The 19,026-nt window shown below is 37.2% G+C and overlaps 1 protein-coding gene and 1 long non-coding RNA gene across 7 annotated transcripts in view; one reads left to right on the top strand and one right to left on the bottom strand.

The window, feature by feature from the left end:
* The window catches only part of LOC139363282 (uncharacterized), a 40,858-nt gene extending 31,257 nt beyond the window's left edge, over positions 1 to 9,601 (top strand). Inside the window, exons 2-3 of the long non-coding RNA XR_011623292.1 lie at positions 5,094 to 5,224; positions 8,421 to 9,601. This is a non-coding gene — a long non-coding RNA (uncharacterized lncRNA). The remainder of the gene's footprint in view (positions 1 to 5,093; positions 5,225 to 8,420) is intronic.
* Positions 1 to 19,026, bottom strand: part of LOC105492089 (REV3 like, DNA directed polymerase zeta catalytic subunit) — a 189,405-nt gene that overhangs the window by 21,164 nt on the left and 149,215 nt on the right. For 5 of the 6 annotated variants that reach the window (XM_011758974.2, XM_011758977.2, XM_011758978.3 and 2 more), the window contains 5 exons: positions 17,597 to 17,738; positions 15,224 to 15,468; positions 13,786 to 13,894; positions 11,641 to 11,847; positions 4,886 to 4,995 (listed from right to left, as the gene is read on the bottom strand). In XM_011758974.2, the coding sequence (XP_011757276.2) occupies positions 4,886 to 4,995; positions 11,641 to 11,847; positions 13,786 to 13,894; positions 15,224 to 15,468; positions 17,597 to 17,738 (813 nt within the window). Of the gene's footprint in view, positions 1 to 4,885; positions 4,996 to 11,640; positions 11,848 to 12,298; positions 12,426 to 13,785; positions 13,895 to 15,223; positions 15,469 to 17,596; positions 17,739 to 19,026 lie in introns of those variants that run through there. The other variant, XR_011623291.1, reaches the window with a different exon arrangement.

A 19,026-nucleotide genomic window follows, 5' to 3' on the forward strand; every position in this document is an offset into this window, starting at 1 on the left:
TCACGCCATTCTCCTGCCTCAGCCTCCCGAGTAGCTGGGACTACAGGGGCCCACCACCACGCCAGGCTAATTTTTTGTATTTTTAGTAGAAACAGGGTTTCACTGTGTTAGCCAGGATGGTCTCGATCTCCTGACCTCATGATCCACCTGTCTTGGCCTCTCAAAGTGCTGGGATTACAGGTGTGAGCCATCACGCCCGGCCAGGTTTTCTTTTTTCTAAGATAAGCATAAAGGAGTGGAATTGCTGGGTCATATGCTAAGGGTATGTTGAACTTCACGTGCAACTGCCAAACTGTTTTTATGTAAGATTATTATTCTTAAAATGTTCAGATGCAATGATGAGTGCAACATTTTTTTTTTTCTCTTGTTGCCTAGGCTGGAGTGCAATAGAGCGATCTCAGCTCACCGAAACCTCCGCCTCCCAAGTTCAAGCGATTCTCCTGCCTCAACTCCCCGAGTAGGTGGGATTACAGGCATGCGCCACCACACCCGGCTAACTTTGTATTTTTAGTAGAGACAGGGTTTCTCCTTGTTGGTCAGGCTGGTCTCGACCTCCCGACCTCTGGTTATCTGCCCAAAGTGCTGGGATTACAGGCATGAGCCACTGTGCCCGGCCATATGCAACATTTAAAATCAGTGGACACACACATATTTCTATACAGTTTTATAATAGGCAAAACTAAGCTATGGTAATAAAAATCAGGTAAGTGGTTGTCTAGGGCATGGAGTGAGGGTGAGGGATACACTGTAAAGGGAGAATGAGAAAACTTTTTACGGTGATAAAAAGTGTTCTATATCTTGACTGGCATGGTAGCTGGTAACTTGGGCCTATACATTTTTATATTTTATTACATAATATTATACATGTTAAAAATTATAATTCCATAAAAATGATAAAGGTATATATACTTCACATCTTAAAAGTTATTATTGGCCAGGTGTGGTGGCTCATGCCTGTAATCCCAGCACTTTGGGAGGCCGAGGTGGGTGGATCACGAGGTCAGGAGTTCAAGACCAGTCTGGCCAACACGGTGAAACCCCATCTCTACTAAAAAAACAAAAATTAGCTGGGTATGGTGGCGCATGCCTGTAGTCCCAGTTATTCGGGAGGATGAGGCAAGAGAATTACTTGAACCCGGGAGGTGGAGGTTGCAGTGAGCCGAGATTGTGCCACTGTGCTCCAGCTTGGGCAACAGAGACTTTAAAAAAAAAAAAAAAAGTTATTACTATAGGGTCTATATTTGAGACTTTACCCAGTAATGTGAGTTTGTTTGAATCCATCTAAGCTGTTTTGGCCACTTTGATTTGGAGCTAAGCTTCAAGAAGGCTGGACAGAATGAAGTTTTTGTCATGTGACAGAATGGAAGTGACTAGCCTACAATAAGAAACACTGTTTTAAAATGAGTTTCTACTCCTGTAATCCCAGCACTTTGGGAGGCTGAGGCGGGCGGATCACGAGGTCAGGAGATTGAGACCATCCTGGCTAACATGGTGAAACCCCGTCTCTACTAAATACACAAAAAATTAGCCGGGCATGGTGGCAGCCGCCTGTAGTCCCAGCTATTTGGGAGGCTGAGGTAGGAGAACAGCATGAACCCCGGAGGTGGAGCTTGCAGTGAGCCAAGATCGCGCTACTGCACTCCAGCCTGGGGGCAGAGCGAGACTCCGTCTCAAAAAAATGGAGAGAGCAATCACTCCTCCGGTGATAACTTGTCTCGGCCTCCCAAAGTGCAGGGATTACAGGTGTGAGCCACCGCCCCGGCCTTTTTCTACTAGGTTGCCAGGGGCTGGGAAAGGTACAGTGTATGTGTGGGGAAGTGCGGATGGTTAATGGGTACAAAAATATAGTTAGAATAAGACCTAGTATTTGATAGCACAACAGAGTGATTACAGTCAACAATAATTTATTGTACATTTAAGAATAACTAAAAGTATAATTGGAATGTCATCATAATTGGAAGGTCATTTGCCTTCATCTATCAGATTTCCTTCATTTTGATGAAGAGGTAACTAAGCCTCAGAGAGGCAAAATGACTTCTTAATGGCTATGCCATCATCTAGGAGTATAATTAGAAAGAGAATCCAGGTCTCCTCACTCACAGTTGGGAACTCTTTTTTTTTCTGAGATGGAGTTTCACTCTGTTGCCCAGGCTGGAGTGCAGTGGCGCGATTTTGGCTCACTGCAACCTCCACTTTCCACGTTCAAACGATTCTCCTGCCTCAGCCTCCTGAGTAGCTAGGATTATAGGCATGTGCCACCACACTCAGCTAATTTTTAAAATTTTTAGTAGAGAGGGGGTTTCATCACGTTGGCCAGGCTGATCTTGAACTCCTGACCTCAGGTGATCCACCTGTCTTGGCCTCCCAAAGTGCGGGGATTACAGGTGTGAGCCACCACGCTGGCCTTTTTTTTTTTCTTTTGAGACACAGTTTCACTGTTGTTGCCCAGGCTGGAGTGCAACGGTGCAATCTTGGCTCACCGCAACTTCTGCCTCCTGGGTTCTAGCAATTCTCCTGCCTCAGCCTCCTGAGTAACTGGGATTATAGGCATGCACCACCACACCCAGCTAATTTTGTATTTTTAGTAGAGATGGGGTTTCCCCATATGGTCAGGCTGGTCTCAAACTCCTGAGCTCAGGTGATCTGCCCGCCTTAGCCTACCAAAGTGCTGGCATTATAGGCGTGAGCGACTGCGCCCAGCCAGGAACTCTTTTGCACTCCACCAAATATTACCTATTATCCCAAGAGCAGTGTTTCTCAACCTTTCATCGTTGTCCTTCCAAGGCAAAATAAATAAATAAATTTAAATTATATTTAACAAGAGAAAGTAATTACTAAGGAGTCAAATATTGTTGGCCCACTGTGGGGCCAAAAACTATGGTACATTTTTTTTGTCCCCCTTCAAGAACTTACTTGTATTCTGCCAGGGTGACACTGTTGTGAACTGCCCTCATACAGATGTCACTAAACATTTAGGTTTCTTGTTTTTGAGACAGGGTCTCATTCTGTCACCCAGGCTGGAGTGCAGTGGCATGATCATGGTTGACTATAGCCTTGAACTCCCGGGTTCAAGCAATCTTCCTACCTCACAGCCTCCCAAGTAGCTAGGAGTACAGGTGCACACCACCATGTCTGGCTGATTTTTTAATTTTTTGTAGAGACAGGGTTGCACTTTGTTGCCCAAGCTGGTCTTGAACTTCTGGGCTCAAGCAATCCGCCTGCCTTGGCCTCCCAAAGTGCCAGAATTTCAAGCATGAGTCAGCATGCCTGGACAATGTTTGTTGAATGTATCAGGTAGTGAATAGTGATCAAAAGTTTTAATGACATTGCAAGTAAATTTCCTTTGACTGGAATCATATAATAACTATAAAATCTGATGTAGAGAGAAAGCATCAGTTAGGAATCAAAACACTGAATATCAATTCATGGCTCTTTACTGACTGCTTGCAAGATCTTAAATTTCTTATCTTAGGGAAATTTGTTCTTAATAAGCATCATTTGAGGCACATTCTAAGATCTCCCAATAGTATGAAAACTGCTGGCCTAAATAATATCAAAATCCCTTCCGGCTCTGACATTCTGTTATTTTTTGTAGCTTGACTTCTTATAGATCTTAAAGGGTAAATAATGTAACTACAATCAGAATCATGCTGACTTCTGAATGCTGTCAACAACATGGATAGCCTCTGAATTAAAATCAATAAGTTAAAGGATTAACATTTTTCCCTAAATATTTTTTAAGTTCTGCTAACAAATGCAGAGCTTATTTGATTAACTCTTATTTTGCTAGAATACCCAGCAGAAGTAGTTTCACAGAACAGTAAAATAACGAAAGCCAAACTAAGAAGTGGCTTTTTATGAGGAACAGGAGAGAATATGGATAATTAGAGCCTGGATAATTTGAAACTATCCCCACCTGCTGGTAATGAAACAGCTGCTCTATGAGGCAAAGTCTCATTCAGCATTAATATGATTATGCTGTCTGTATGAACATTTTAAAGAACTAGATAAGATTAAATGCTATTCAAAGATTACTTATAAGCTATTTAATGATTAGAAGCATTATCTCCTATTGCTCTGTTGGACTGTAAAGAGATCAGAGGTCTTGAGGCAGGTGCTCTTAGCATGTTCACACCGTGACTCTAAGTCCCCAACAGGGAAAAAATTTCACTGTAAGAAATGTGCATAGTGCCTACATTCTAGAAGAATTTCAATAAGCCATGCAAAAAAGATGTTACATAAATAACTGAAACCTGAAAATTATCACAGCAAACAAGGAAGCATGCAAGCTGGTGTTAATAACTTACATTATTAATAATGTGCCTTCAAATGCAGGCACATTATTTGCCAATCCATAAATAATGGGCTTGAGTAAGTCTGTGGACCCTCTGGAGTCAAATGGAAAACTGCATTTGCCTATATGCACTTCTCTTAGAAGGTCAACATATTCTGGGGCTGAGTGGTAAGTTAACCACTCACGGTTCTGGCAATTGCCCTTCAAAAACAGTTTAATTATTTTAAGATATACACTTAAATTCAGAGAGTTGCAGCTATATTAGAGGAATTATTCACATTAAAAGTAGTTTCTTTAAATAAACTAGACTCCTGCGTACACAGTTAGTTTACAGATCACTATCTACTTGGCTAAGAGCTACCTGGAGCGAAGCCATAGGAATCTTCACAGTTTGTGGCTCAGGACACAAACTGTCTCTTATGATCATATCTGGTAAATCAGGATCTGTGTTAACTCTGATCATGAGATCGTAAGGACTGGAAAGGACTCAGAACTCTATTTTTAGAAAGGATTCCCGTAAGCCATTTTAAACACTGAAATGAAGATGTGGACAGATGCAAAAAGACAACCACAAAACCAAAAACCCATTACCTGTCAGTATCGCCATATACAACCCTAGCCCCCCATTTCTTGGTATCATTCACCAGTTTAATAGCTCGTTCCAAGGTCTCTCTGGCTTTGTGAACAATACTATCGCCAACCTGTTGGTACAAACACATTGGAAATAATTTCTTAACATAGCTCAGTGTAAGTCAACAGACTTTAACATATAATACATTTAATTACTAAATATTTCCAGAAACGAAACAAGGAGAAAAGAACTTAAAAAAGAAATCAAGGCATCATTCTTTCTCCAAGTACTCAAGAAGAAACTGAGGTGAAGAATTTGAAAGGACCAATCGATGTGCAGACTTGTCTTTGAGTGTAACAGTAAGTGGACTGCACTTGTTACAAGGTACACAGCTACACTGGATTCTTGGAAGAATAATTCTTGTTTATTCAAGTTCTTTTTTTTTTTTTTTCCTGAGGAGTCTCACTGTCACCCAGGCTGGAGTGCAGTGGCGTGATCTCGGCTCAGTGCAACCTCTGCCTCTTGGGTTCAAGCGATTCTCTTGCCTCAGCCTCCTGAGTAGCTAGGACTACAGGCGCACACCACCATACCCAGTTAATTTTTCTATTTTTTTTTAGTAGAGACGGGGTTTCACCATATTGGCCAGGCTAGTCTCGAACTCTTGACCTCGTGATCCGCCCACCTCAGCCTTCCAAAGTACTGGGATTACAGGTGTGAGCCACTGTGCCCGAACTATTCAAGAACTTTCTTACGTGCCCTTACAGCTCATTAGGCAGAAAAACATTCTTTGTGGGTGCATGAGTATACATACGTGTATCTCTCAAAATTTTTCTGTTGAACTGTTGATGACAATGTTTCTCAATATCATTAAAGTTAATGCTGAACTTCAATCTTGTGACTAGTTATACAAGGAAAAATGTATCTAATTATATGATGGGAAATATATTAAAAGTGTTCAATTTAAATTAAATAGGTAGATATATATCTAGGAAGGTTTTTTCCATTTGTGATTAGTGAATTTTAACAGTGACCATGGCATGAATTTACAAAACAAGTAGATGCTGGGCCTTGACAAATATGAAAAGCATGCTAATGAGATTTACAGTTAAGTAAAGAGACTATATAACAATGCTGTTTTATTTATTAAACTAATTGAAGCTAAGAGTGGGAAAAGTTGTCATTCAACATAAAACATAAATGGAGCATTCCCTTTACAATTTTAAAATGCAAACTGCACATTTTTTGTTTTTTTTGTGTTAAGAAGCAAACAATAGCAATAATGATCCTTCTCCCTTTACTGTAAAACTTGAATTACTAAATGTAGGATTGAATAGTATTTAAAAGGCTGTTTAAAGTTGCATTACAAAGGACATATTAGGTATATGAACAAAGGAATAAATAATAAAACTGGTAGAAACGAGTTGGGATTTATTTATTTATTCTGATTTATTTATTTATTTTGAAACAGAGTCTTGTTCTGTCGCCCAGGCTGGAGTGCAGTGGTGTGATCTTGGCTCACTGCAACCTCTGCCTCCTGGGTTCAAGCAATTCTCATGCCTCAGTCTCCTGAGTAGCTGGGATTATAGGCGTGCGCCACCCTGCCCTGCTATTTTTCATATTTTTAGTAGATGGGGTTTGCCATGATGGCCAGGCTGGTCTTGAACTCCTGGCCTCAAATGATCTACCTGCCTCAGCCTCCCAAAGTGTTGGAATTACAGGTGTGAGCCACCACGCCTGGCCTTGGGTTTTAAATTAAGATTATGAATTCTGCTGAGACCTCTAGTACAATAGAAAATCTTGAGAATGTAAACTCTAACTTAATACATTACAAAAATCATGTTATCTAATGGAAACTCAAATTGAATAAAATGTTCTGTTACCTGCCGCCAGTTTCAAACAAGGTCAACTTTTATTTTATTTATTTATTTATTTATTCATTTGAGATGGAGTCTTGCTCTGTCGCTCAGGCTGGAGTGCAGTGGCGCGATCTGGGCTCACTGCAAGCTCCGCCTCCTGGGTTCACACCATTCTCCTGCCTCAGCCTCCCGAGTAGCTGGGACTAAAGGTGCCCGCCACCACGCCCAGCTAATTTTTTTGTATTTTAGTAGAGGTGGGGTTTCACTGTGTTAGTAAGGATGGTCTCGATCTCCTGACCTCGTGATCCGCCCGCCTTGGCCTCCCAAAGTGCTGGAATTACAGGCCACTGTGCCCGGACAAGGTCAACTTTTAAATATGTGAGGACAAAGAGTTGCATGAGCAAGCCATCTTAGCGTCAAAGTCAAATACACTTCTGAAATATATACTTACAAGTAAGTATATACTTGTACATATACATAGCGATCTTAAATGTCTGCCTAATGCTCTTACTCTGACCCATTAAAGTTATACCCAAAAGAGTCAGAACTCTGCAGTTACCCCTGAAGACCATGTAGTAAGAATTCAGCAGCACTAGAGTGAGGGGGAGGTGGAAGAGGGTAGGAGAAGTAATTAAATTAACAGATTCTGCTACTTTATGGTAAGGTTCCTAACCTGAAAAGCATTACTTCATTAAAGGGCTAAGAGAGGATTTAAAAGTGGAAAAGAAATGGTTTCACAATTTAGGCCATGACTGGGGATGCTCAAAAGTTAATAAAAACAAATTTTTTTAAGTAAAAATTAATTTTCTGAAGAGACATTAAAAGAAATAAAGTTCAATTTTTAAAAAGGCACAAATATACCTTTATCATAAATATGAATGACCAATAGTTTAGTAGAAAACTGTCAACATACAAAAATTTTAATTTATGAAGTCCAACTAAGACAGAGGCATTAACCTCCACTATTAGCTACTTTATTCTCCATATTCTCTTCATAGGAATTTTTGCTGACAAAGTCTTGTCTTTCTCTATGATAGTACTGAGACAGAGACATTAACCTCCAACTATTAGCTACATTTATTTATTCTCCATATTCTCCTTATATGCTTACAAAATCTTATCTTTCTCTATGACAGTCTAGGTCTGCACTTTTTTGATTATGTGTTCTCTGAAGGAAAGCAGGAGACCACAGACAGTAATCCATTCGCCTCCCGCTTTTAAAGGTTTTAATTATTCTGGATAGATAACTTGTATATATATGTATATGTTGTACATATGATGTACACAGGCAGACAGTGTGTAATGATCAAATCAGGGTAACTGGGATACCCATCACCTCAAGCACTTATCATTTATTTGTGTTAGACATTTCAATTCCATTCTTTTAGTTATTTAAAAATATACAATAAGTTGCAGTTCACTATACTCTACTGTGCTACCAAATACTAGATTTTATTCATTCTAATTGTATTTTTGTACTCATTAATCATTTCCACTTTATCTCCCTCCTTCCCCACCTCACAGCCTCTGGCAACCATCATTCTACTCTCTATCTCCATGAGTTCACTAATTTTTTTTAGTTTCCACATGAGTAAGAACATGTGATATTTGTCTTTCTCTGTCTAGCTTATTTCACTTAGCATAATATCCTTCAGTTCCATCCGTGTTTTGCAAATGACAAGATTTTATTCTTTTTTAGGGCTGATTACTGGACAAATGGGATCACATAAAGCTAAAAACCTTCTGCACAGTAAAGGAAATAATCAACAAAGTGAAGAGACAACCCATAGAATGGGAGAAAATATCTGCAAACCACCCATCTGACGTGGGATTAATAACCAGAATACGTAAGGAACTTAAACAACTCAGTAGGAAAAAAAACCAAATAATTAGATTAAAAATGCACAAAAGGTCTGAACAGACATTTCTCAAAAGATGACAAATGACTAATATTACTAATCAGAGAAATTCAAATCAAAATTATAATGAGATGTCTTCTCACTCCAGCTAAAATGGCTTTTATCCAAAAAACAGGCAATAACGAATGCTGGCAAGGATGTGGAGAAAGGGGAACCCACTGTTAGTGGGAATGTAAATTAGTAGAGTCACTATGTAGAACAATATGGAGGTGCTGCAAAAATCTAAAAATAGAACTACCATATGATCCAGATATCCCACTCCTGGGTATACATCCAAAAAAAAAAAAAAAAAAAAAAAAAAAGGACATTGGGACATTGAATAGATATCTGCACTCCCATATTTACTGCAGCACTATTCACAATAGCAGTCAAGATATGGAAGCAACCTAAGTGTCCATCAACGGGTGAATGGATAAAGGAAATGCCATATTATGTGTACAATAGAATATCATACAGCCATAAAAAAGAATGAAGCCATCTGCCCTTTAAAAAAAAAAAAGTGGCTGATACCTTCCATTGTTACTTGATTGGTGCTAACTTTTCACTTATTCGTAAGAGGCTCTTTCTGTGATTTTTAGCTGCTTTTTCCACTCATGATTTCACCTAGAAGTTAACACTGTATTGTTGTGAAGTTAGCATATGATGAGGGGCCAAATGCATGCTTGCAGTCATTAACCTGAGAATAGCTGAGAAGACCAGGGTCAAGGAAGCAGGTATTGCTTGGCAGTCTGAGTTCATCATGCAAAGCAGGAACGTACTCCCTGGTGAAACTCTATTCCTAAACTTCCACTGCTAGTTCAAAAATCCTCCCAAATTCTGGTTATTCTAGAGTTACAGTATTTACATATTTTTAAAATAGTATTTCTGCATTGTTTTATTACTAAAATACATTAATAAACACTTTTAAAACTGAGAGGCGGGAAGAAATTAGGGAAATGTGGAAATGGCCCCTAAGAAAGGATTTGGGACAAGCATGTGGTTAAGCCACTGCACTCTAGCCTGGGCGACAAAGCAAGACCCTGTTTCAAAAAAAAAAAAAAAAAAAAGGATATTTTTTGGTTTTCCATTAGTAATACCATTTCCATTTTTTTTCTGCTAGATCATATCGATCAGTGCTTTTCAAATGTATTAATATGAACCCTCAGGACTAACAAAGTATTTTTTATCTCACCTAAAAGTATACAAATATAAACCTAGATACAAACTTTTATTGCTTACAGCCTTTACAGTGCAACCATAAAAAAATTTATACAGCACAAAATCATATTACTGTACCAAAATATTCAAGTTAACAATATTAAGTTTTCACTAGAGATGGTATTTTGCTGCTTTCAATGTGAATATGCCACTCCTGCCTTGCTCATGTTTTTGGAGTTCATTTTGCCTACTGTGAGCTGTGTGAAGACTTTATGCTTTCTTTGTTTTTCTCTTACTGAACTAATGCAAATATGATATACCACAATGTCCTCTGGCCTTCATTTGGCACGAAAAGATCACAATATAACAAGCTATTCTGTTCTTTTCTCACTCAGCAGTATATTATTATATTACCCTGTCACACTATATTGTATTTGTATCAAATAAACACCTTAACTTAGTAAATAGGAAATTAAGTCTTATTCTATGAAAAATGTCTTTCAGCTGTCACTCATCACTGCAAAAAAGGTTCTGCTTTATATCTACTGGTATACTAGTAAATATGGAATGATTGTTGTTTATTCTGACTTAAAACATTTTTTTTAGTTTTCAATTTTATGTATTAATAGAGGCAAGGGCTCACTATGTTGCTTAGGCTAGTCTTGAACTCCTGGGCTCAAGCAATCCTCCTACCTCAGACTCCTGAGTTGTTGGGATCACGAGTGTGAACCACCACACTTGGCTAATTGTGACATTTGGACAAGCCAATATAACTATAATCAGATCTCTTGTCAATACATAAAATGAATTATGCACTACCAAGGTTGTTGTAAAAACTGCTACAAAGGTGGCACTGAAATTTCATGCTAATAGAAAGTTAAAGTATAGTTATGAAGATAATGCAAAAATATGTGTATGCTAATTTCTAAAATGATCATTGGAATAAAGACACCGAGATACAGAGAAAAGTCACAGATCCCTAAGAATATGTACATATTGAGGCTTGGTATGAGAAAAACTGATCCTATGTCATAGAAATGAAATGGTTTATTAAAGTTTTAAAACAAAATGAAATGCTTGAATGAACAGGCATTCATTTAATGCTGCTTTAGTCTCTCTCTTTTTTTTGACACAGGGTCTTGTTCTGTCACCCAGGCTGGAATGCAGTGGTGCAATTATGGCTCACTGCAACCTTGACTTCCAAGGCTCTAGTGACCCTCCCATCTCAGCCTCCCAAGTAACTGGAACCACAGGCACATAACACTATGCCCGGCTAATTTTTGCATTTTTGGTTAGAGATGGGGTTTCACCATGTTGCCCAGGCTGGTCTCAAACTCCTGAGCTCAAGTAATCTACGTGCCTTGGCCTCCCAAAGTGTTGGGGTTATAGGTGTGAGCCACTTTTTTGAGACCAAGTCTTGTTCTGTCACCCAGGCTGGAGTGCGATCTTGGCTCACTGCAACCTCTGCCTCCTGGATTCAAGTGATTATCCTGCCTCAACCTCTTGAATAACTGGGATTACAGGTGTCCACAACCACACCCAGCTAATTTTTGTGTTTTTAGTAGAGACCGTGTTTCACCATGTTGGCCACGCTGGTCGCGACTCCTGACCTCGTGATCCGCCCACCTCGGCGTCCCAAAGTGTTGGGATTACATGTGTGAGCCACCATGCCTGGCCTTTTTTTTTTTTCTTTTTAAAAAGAGATGAGGTCTCACTGTGTTGTCCAGGCAGGATTCAACTCTGGGCTGAAGCCCCCCATACCACACCTTAGCTTCCAAAGTAACTGGGAATACAAGGTGAGTGCCACTGTGCCTCGCTATATTTTAGTCTCTTTTGAAAAAACTACAGATTTGTATCACTTACTTCAATGCATGGCATTCTCCCAGAAAAATTAGCAGCTGTATAGCCAAATGTGACATTTGCTATCAGCTTAAGTCCCAACTGACGTGCATCAAGCATTCGTGACAGGGCTCTGTCTTGCTTGTAAGCCTTCATTGACTGCTTCACCATAAATCTAGTCTTCAAAATTTCTTCAAGCATTCTTGGTAGTACACCTTTTCTTACTGAAGGCTATCATAAAGAAAAAAAAAATGTTTAAAACCCCTCAAACATTATAGATTTATATAATTAAGAAGGAAGCATAAAATATAATAATGGCCAACTGTCATGAATTGAAACATGCTAACAATAGAGTGACCATAGTATTAGTGGCCGTCAATATAAAATCATCACATTTTATTTCTTGGAAGAGTATTTTTCTCCTAAATGGTTCCTGCAATGTTTATAAATCTAATAGAGCACTTCCATGTGAGTTCAGAGACCTCCAGGGAGGAGGATGTCAACTAGTGCGTAAGTGACCATACAACAAGTTCAGAGGGAAATTTTGTTCAAAACTTTGACAGAAACCCCCATTCTTTCAAAACGACAGATGGGACTTGTATCACTCATAACCAACTCAGTTTTTAAAGATCTCATCCTAATGACCCCACACAGAAATCTGCATGGAACTCCATTTATCTACCTTGGAAGAATGATGAGCTGGGTTGACTCTGCTGACATTCAAACCTGCAGTTCCAGGGACTCTAGGTATTTCAAATCTGATGCTTAGACCACTAAGCCATCCCCTCCGGCCTATATTTATTAGCAATCTGGAAGAGGGGATGAATAGTGAGGTGATAAAATTTGTTGATGCCAAAAAAAAAAAATCATTTGTATTAATCAAGACTAGGGAGAATTTATGAGAACTCCAGTAGGAATGAAAACCACAAAACAGTATTAACTTTGATGATGATTCACAGACACGTGCAAGGTAATGCATGTCGGACCTAGCAACCAAAATCTCAGGTATAGGATCATCACACACCTGAATATTTAAAAAATCCTATTTTTATTAAGCTTTACACACTGGGTCCAAAAGTAGACGCAAGTTTTAAAAAAAGCTGTTAAAGGGAGATAATAAGCTGCCAGATATGCGACAATGAGAACATATTCTAACCTCTAATTCATTTGGTGTACATTTTGAAGCAGCCATAATGTTTTAAGACATAAGATAAAAAGAACAGGGACCAAATTTGCAGAAATGTGATATGAAAACTGATTTTTATATAAAGACCCATTTAATTAAAAAAAAATCTATTTCCATTTCTCCAAGTAGATCTCATCTACATCAGTCCCTAGAAATACTACATTTTAAAATTTTCCAAAAAGAAACATACCATGAACTCTTCGGTTAAAATTTTCTTCATCTACATTGCTAATTTTAGTTTAGCATTCCCTCTTACTGATATAGAATGATGCCACTTTTGATATAGTACACCAGAATGAATTTGAGGGCTGGTGGGGTCCCCTCTACCATCAACCACTCTACTGTCTCATGATTCTAGTACAGACTCACTGCTAAGAAAATAGAAAAGGAATGAAGTTGGCATATAAGAGGCAATATAATCTTTTAGATCTCTCTTATTTGTCTTTAATTTATAAAGTTTTCTTTTGTCTCTTTTGAGGGGAGATACAGGAGAGAAAAAAGGGATCCTATTTTTAGTTTGGGTATCTTCTTAAAAATATAATAAATAAGCCTATTACAGTATCATTAATTCTAAGATAGTCTTAATTTAAAATAATGTAGAAGAACAACTAGTAGCATCTACACATTAAAGAAATTTAAATCTCTGTAGGTAATATATTTTGACCATTAAGTTGCTATTTAAGTCGGCCTGGTTCTAATAAAGGGCAGAAGGTATAAGCGTATGTTTATTTCTTTCAATATTTCATTAACTAAAATTTAACAATTTAAAGATTTAAAACCTAAATTCAAGAAAAATCAAGGTGACTGGTTTGTTCCTGAAGTGATTTCTTAGACGATTCTTGTATCTTTGACTTTTTGAGACAAAATATTCAAGCAAACTTGGTGTTTTTCTTTTCTATTATGTGCCAACAATATCTAAACCATTATCAGCTCTCCAAAAGTTAAGCCATAGTTGTTATCTTTCATTTACAAGAGAGTATTACCTTGACAAAAGCTACTCCATTGGGGGACACTGTGATATCATGCCTAACTTGGTAAAGTAAATCTGGAGGTACTCTCAGAGAGGTACAGCCAAATTTGAACTCATCATACCTGTTAAGAAAGAGAATATTAAGCAAACACTTCCTCAAATCATAGAACAGAGATTTTAGGCAATTTAAAAAATATTTCTAACTCCATTAGAAATTCATTTTCAAACATCTAAACGTGAATTCATGTACTTAGTAATATGTTTATTTGCCTCATTACCAAAACAGTTTTTCAAATATTCACAATTTATTACAATAAACGTTTCTTAAATGGTACTATCCTAAAATTTATGGGTAAAATCTATACTGAAAACCAAATTTCAACATCTGATCATCTTATTTTATTTATTTTATTATTTTTTGAGATGGACTCTCGCTCTGTTGTCCAGGTTGGAGTGCAGTGGTGCGATCTTGGCTCACTGCAAGCTCTGCCTCCTGGGTTCATGCCATTCTCCTGCCTCAGCCTCCCGAGTAGCTGGGACTACAGGAACCCACCACCATGCCGGGCTAATTTTTTGCATTTTTAGTAGAAACAGGGTTTCACCGTGTTAGCCAGGATGGTCACAATCTCCTGATCTCGTGATCCGCCTGCCTGAACCTCCCAAAGTGCTGGGATTACAGGCGTGAGCCACTGCGTGCGGCCCAATCATCTTATACTAAATTAAATAAAAATTTATTTTTATTGAACATCCTTGTGAACATATTTAAAGAAGAATTTAAACCTTAAATAGAAAGACTGTAAATCTTGTAAATTTTCCAAATTCCTGTTTTTAATAAAAAGACAGGATTACCAATATAATTTCCACAGATGCTTTCTATGAAGGAGTACAGCATATACTAAAACCAACACATGGTCTCCAATACGCAAAAATCAATAAAAAGGAAGACTCCGTATTTCCTACAAATCAAGAAAAGTATCTAATCCTTTGATAATTTAAAATGTTATTATCAGTTTATGAAATTTAATTTACATTAATCAATAAAACCTACCATTTAATTTTTAAAATCCTGGACTATTTATAAGAAAAATAAAGAGGCGGTCATAGTTGGAGTTACAAGATCATAATCCTCAAACTGTTCCACTGCAAGGTAATTTATATCAACAATTTAACTTTCATTTTAAGAGAGACCATAGGTACATATGGAGTGAAACAGTTGCAAGGCTGATCTATTCCCAATCCTCTTCATGAGTCATCCATCCATGAAGCTGGATTAATCAGACGGTGATCCATGTCAATTAGTAAGACAACTACAATGAATGGATTAGCTGGGATATAGCCCATTTATCTTGCCCATAGGGAAGGTGTCAAGAGCAAAGAGACACTCAGAAAGTGTCTAATTTTAGTAGGAAGTACAAAACACAACATTACTGTAAATGTGAAAAAAACCTTACTTTCCCAAGTTCTCCACATGGCCAAGGCAGGTGGAAAAGCAGTAGTTATATGCAATCACGATGGAAGGATAAAGTGATTGGAAATCCAAAACAAGAACAGAGTTGCTATAGAAGCGGGATTCAGGCTCCATAATTAGAGGAACACACTGTGGGGCTCTCATTTGGGATCTTTGCTGAACACTAGGTGTCACAGGAATATAGTTCATTGGTTTAGCAATACGCAACATCATTGATTCCACACGGTACTGCGGGGAGAAAGGGAGGTGAGAAGAGAAGAAACACAGTTTAAATACATTGGTAATTTGAATATACAATCATTTGAGGATAATCTGCTTTTCAGAATAAGACTGTATGACTTTTTTTTTTTTTGCAGTCCTAGTTTTTTTTTTTTTTTTTTCCAAGACGGTGTTTCACTCTTGTTGCCCAAGTTGGAGTACAACGGTGCGATTTCGGCAATCTGCAACCTCCGCCTCCCGGGTTCAAGCGATTCTCCTACCTCAGCCTGGGATTACAGGCGCACACCACCATGTCCAGCTAAATTTTTGTATTTTTAGTAGAAACAGGGTTTCATCATGTTAGTCAGGCTGGTCTCGAACTCCTGACCTCCCGTGATCTGCCCACCTTGGACTCCCAAAGTGCTGGGATTATAGGTGTGAGTCACCATGCCCAGCCTGCAATACTAGTTATTTAGTCAGCTTTCAGATGTGAAAAGGGATATATGTAAATCCTTTTCCTATTCCTATGACTTTTATAAAAACTACAAAACATGTCAAATAACTTAAAAGATAAGTCAATTTTAAAGGACAGATGCAATTAGATCTCTTTTTATTTTTATTATTTACTTATTTATTTTGAGATCAAGTCTCGCTCTGTTGTCCAAGCTGGAATGCAACAGCACAATCTCGGCTCACTGCAACCTCCCCCTCCAGGGTTCAAGAGATTCTCCTGTCTCAGCCTCCTGAGTAGCTGGGATTACAGGCTTGCGCCACCACGCCCGGCTACTTTTTGTATTTTTAGTAGAGATGGGGTTTCACCATGTTGGCCGAGGGGGTCTTGAACTCCTGACCTCAAGTGATCCCCCACCTTGGCCTCCTAAACTGCTGGGATTACAGGCGTGAGCCACTGTGCCTGGCCCTCTTTATTTACAGTTATACTATAATAAAAAAGTGCAGGACAGACAGCTGTATAGTTTGCCAATTTCATTTAAGAAGTTGGTCAATCATCTTGGAGACATTTATTTGGGAAAATTAAGAGAATGAAAAAGCTGTCATGAGACTTAAGATAGAAAATGTTATCCCAGTTTTTCAAAGAAACAAACAAAATGATTATAGAATTATAAAGTATTGAATGTGGCTTTTGTTGTGGAAATAATTTAAAAATAATAAAAAAAGAACTGAATAGTAATCAGCTTATTACTGGTCCTTAGCAAAACTGAATCAAGCAATTACTGGTATGTTTGTTTCTAATAATAACTATTAAGCAGATGGCCTGGGGTATCAGAAAAAAAAAATTACTCACAAGAACCAGCCTGGGTTCGAAGTATTCTCATGAGGTTTTAAGGTATCTTTGCCTTTTATTACAGGCTAGCTCAAATAGGTGTTAAATTTGATGGGTATAAATAAAATAAATAGCTTATAAACAATTAAATGAAATAAACAGATAAAACTAGCTGGAACTCTATTTTTGCTATATTTACTAAACTGGTTGATTGAGGAATGTTATAGACACAGGTAATTAAAATAATTAAGGATTTTACAAGGTTAAGGAATCTGAGTGTTTTAATATGGTATCCCTGATGCCTACCACAGTGCTTAACAAACTACAGGTATTCAAATACATATTTGTTGAATTAATACATAAAATCATTTTCAGCAAGGTGTTTAGTAAAAATCTCTCATTATATCTTTGGGAAATTACTTAGAAAGATATGAATTAAATAGCTTTTCATGTTTTTTTTTTTTTAATAACATTTTAAAAAGTTACATAGTCCACTTATATTGATTTTCAAGCTTTTATTTTTATATTAAAATTAACTACGGGAAGTTTTAAGAAGCCAAAATTAAACATGTAAAACAAAAGAAAGGTAGACTTTCTTTGTTGCTTCTCCAGTTTTAAGGGGCATCTTTAATCACAGTAACAATATACAGGAATATAATATCCTTAAGGGCATGGACATTTATTTTCTTAATACCATAAAACACTTGGCAGTGGCCGGAAAGCTGGCATAGAAAGAGAATAAAATAAGATTTTATTACCCAGCTATTGATTAGTTGGTACCAAACAGAAAGTTTAAAAAGTTAAATCACTTCAAATATCATAAAAGTGTATCACTCATACAGAACTTTCAAGTCTGCAAGAAAACTGATTTCCCACCTGTGAACCCCTTGTCAGTACATGTAAAAATTGAATGCCAAAAAGTCTAGCCATCTCACTGGTTTTCCCAATCAGGTCCAGTTGTTCCAACATTTGGAGATTTCCACGGACACGGCTAACATAATGATCAACCATTTTCCATCTGTTAAAAAAGAATCCACATTATGAACATCAGGGAAAAATTTGGACACTTGAAAACAGTACTTTTTTCCTGCCAAAAATCTACATGCTAAAAGTGTGATTACTTAAGGAAAGAGTAATGATATAAGCCTTTAAGCCAAGTATGTTAAGGAATAAAACATTAGAAAATTTCAGGTATTTCAAGGGCATAAAAGCCAGGAAAAATAAGCAAAATTTAAAATAGTGCTTGTGATTAGGTGGTAAGATTAAGGATCACTATTTTTTGATATTTTGCTTGATGCTGCTCTATTCTTATTATAGAAAATTAACATTCTCCTTTAAGATACAGCTACCGATTATGCAATAATTATTATCATATCTATAAATTTTTAAAGAACATGAAGGGTCTGGGTTATCATTGTAAATATAAGTCTAAAATAAAAACATGCACTATCTTTTCATGGCAAAAAAAGTAATTTGGTGAAGATTCAGAAAAATCAGTAACATAATTTTTAGTGAGATAATACGTGGGTTAAACATATTTCAAATAATTATTTTTTGTGAAAATATAAAAGTTTTGTTTTTCAGTTTAAACCTTAAAAAATTAACCTCTTTACCTTACCTTCTTAAGAAAATAAACAATAAAGCCCTCAGCAAATCCATAAAATGAATTTTGATATTATAAAATGTAAAAATGATCCAAAAGTATACTATAAGGAATACAATTTATTCATTTGAAGATTAAGGTTCACATATATTGTAATCTTTAATTATATTGCTTTTAGAACAATATAGTCACCTAATTGTTCAATAAATGTGTTTAAAAACCTTTTCCTCTGACACATGACTAATGCTTAATAGAAAAACTAGAAAATGAATGTGAAGGAAGAAAAAAAAACCCTATTATAAAAAAGATAATAACAGGTATTAGCAAAAAAGTGGAGAGACTGGAACCCTCATATACTGCTGGTGGGAACATAAAATAGTGTAGTTGCTTGGGAAGATAATTTGCCAGTTCCTCAAATAGTTAAACACAGAGTTACCATATAATCCACCAAAAATTCTACTCCTTGGTATACATCCAAAAGGAATGAAAACAGATATCTACACAAAACACTATATATGAATGTTCCAGTATTAATCATAGTAGCCCAAAGTGGAAACAACCAAAATGTCTATCAACTGATGAAGAAATAAAATGTAGTATATATCGATACAATACAGTATTATTCAGCAATAAAAGAAATACTGAAAGATGCTATAACATGGACAAATTTGGACAGCAATATGCTGAAAGAAGGCAGCCACAA

Source organism: Macaca nemestrina, chromosome 5 (assembly GCF_043159975.1).
Source record: "Macaca nemestrina isolate mMacNem1 chromosome 5, mMacNem.hap1, whole genome shotgun sequence".
Lineage (NCBI taxonomy): Eukaryota > Metazoa > Chordata > Mammalia > Primates > Cercopithecidae > Macaca > Macaca nemestrina.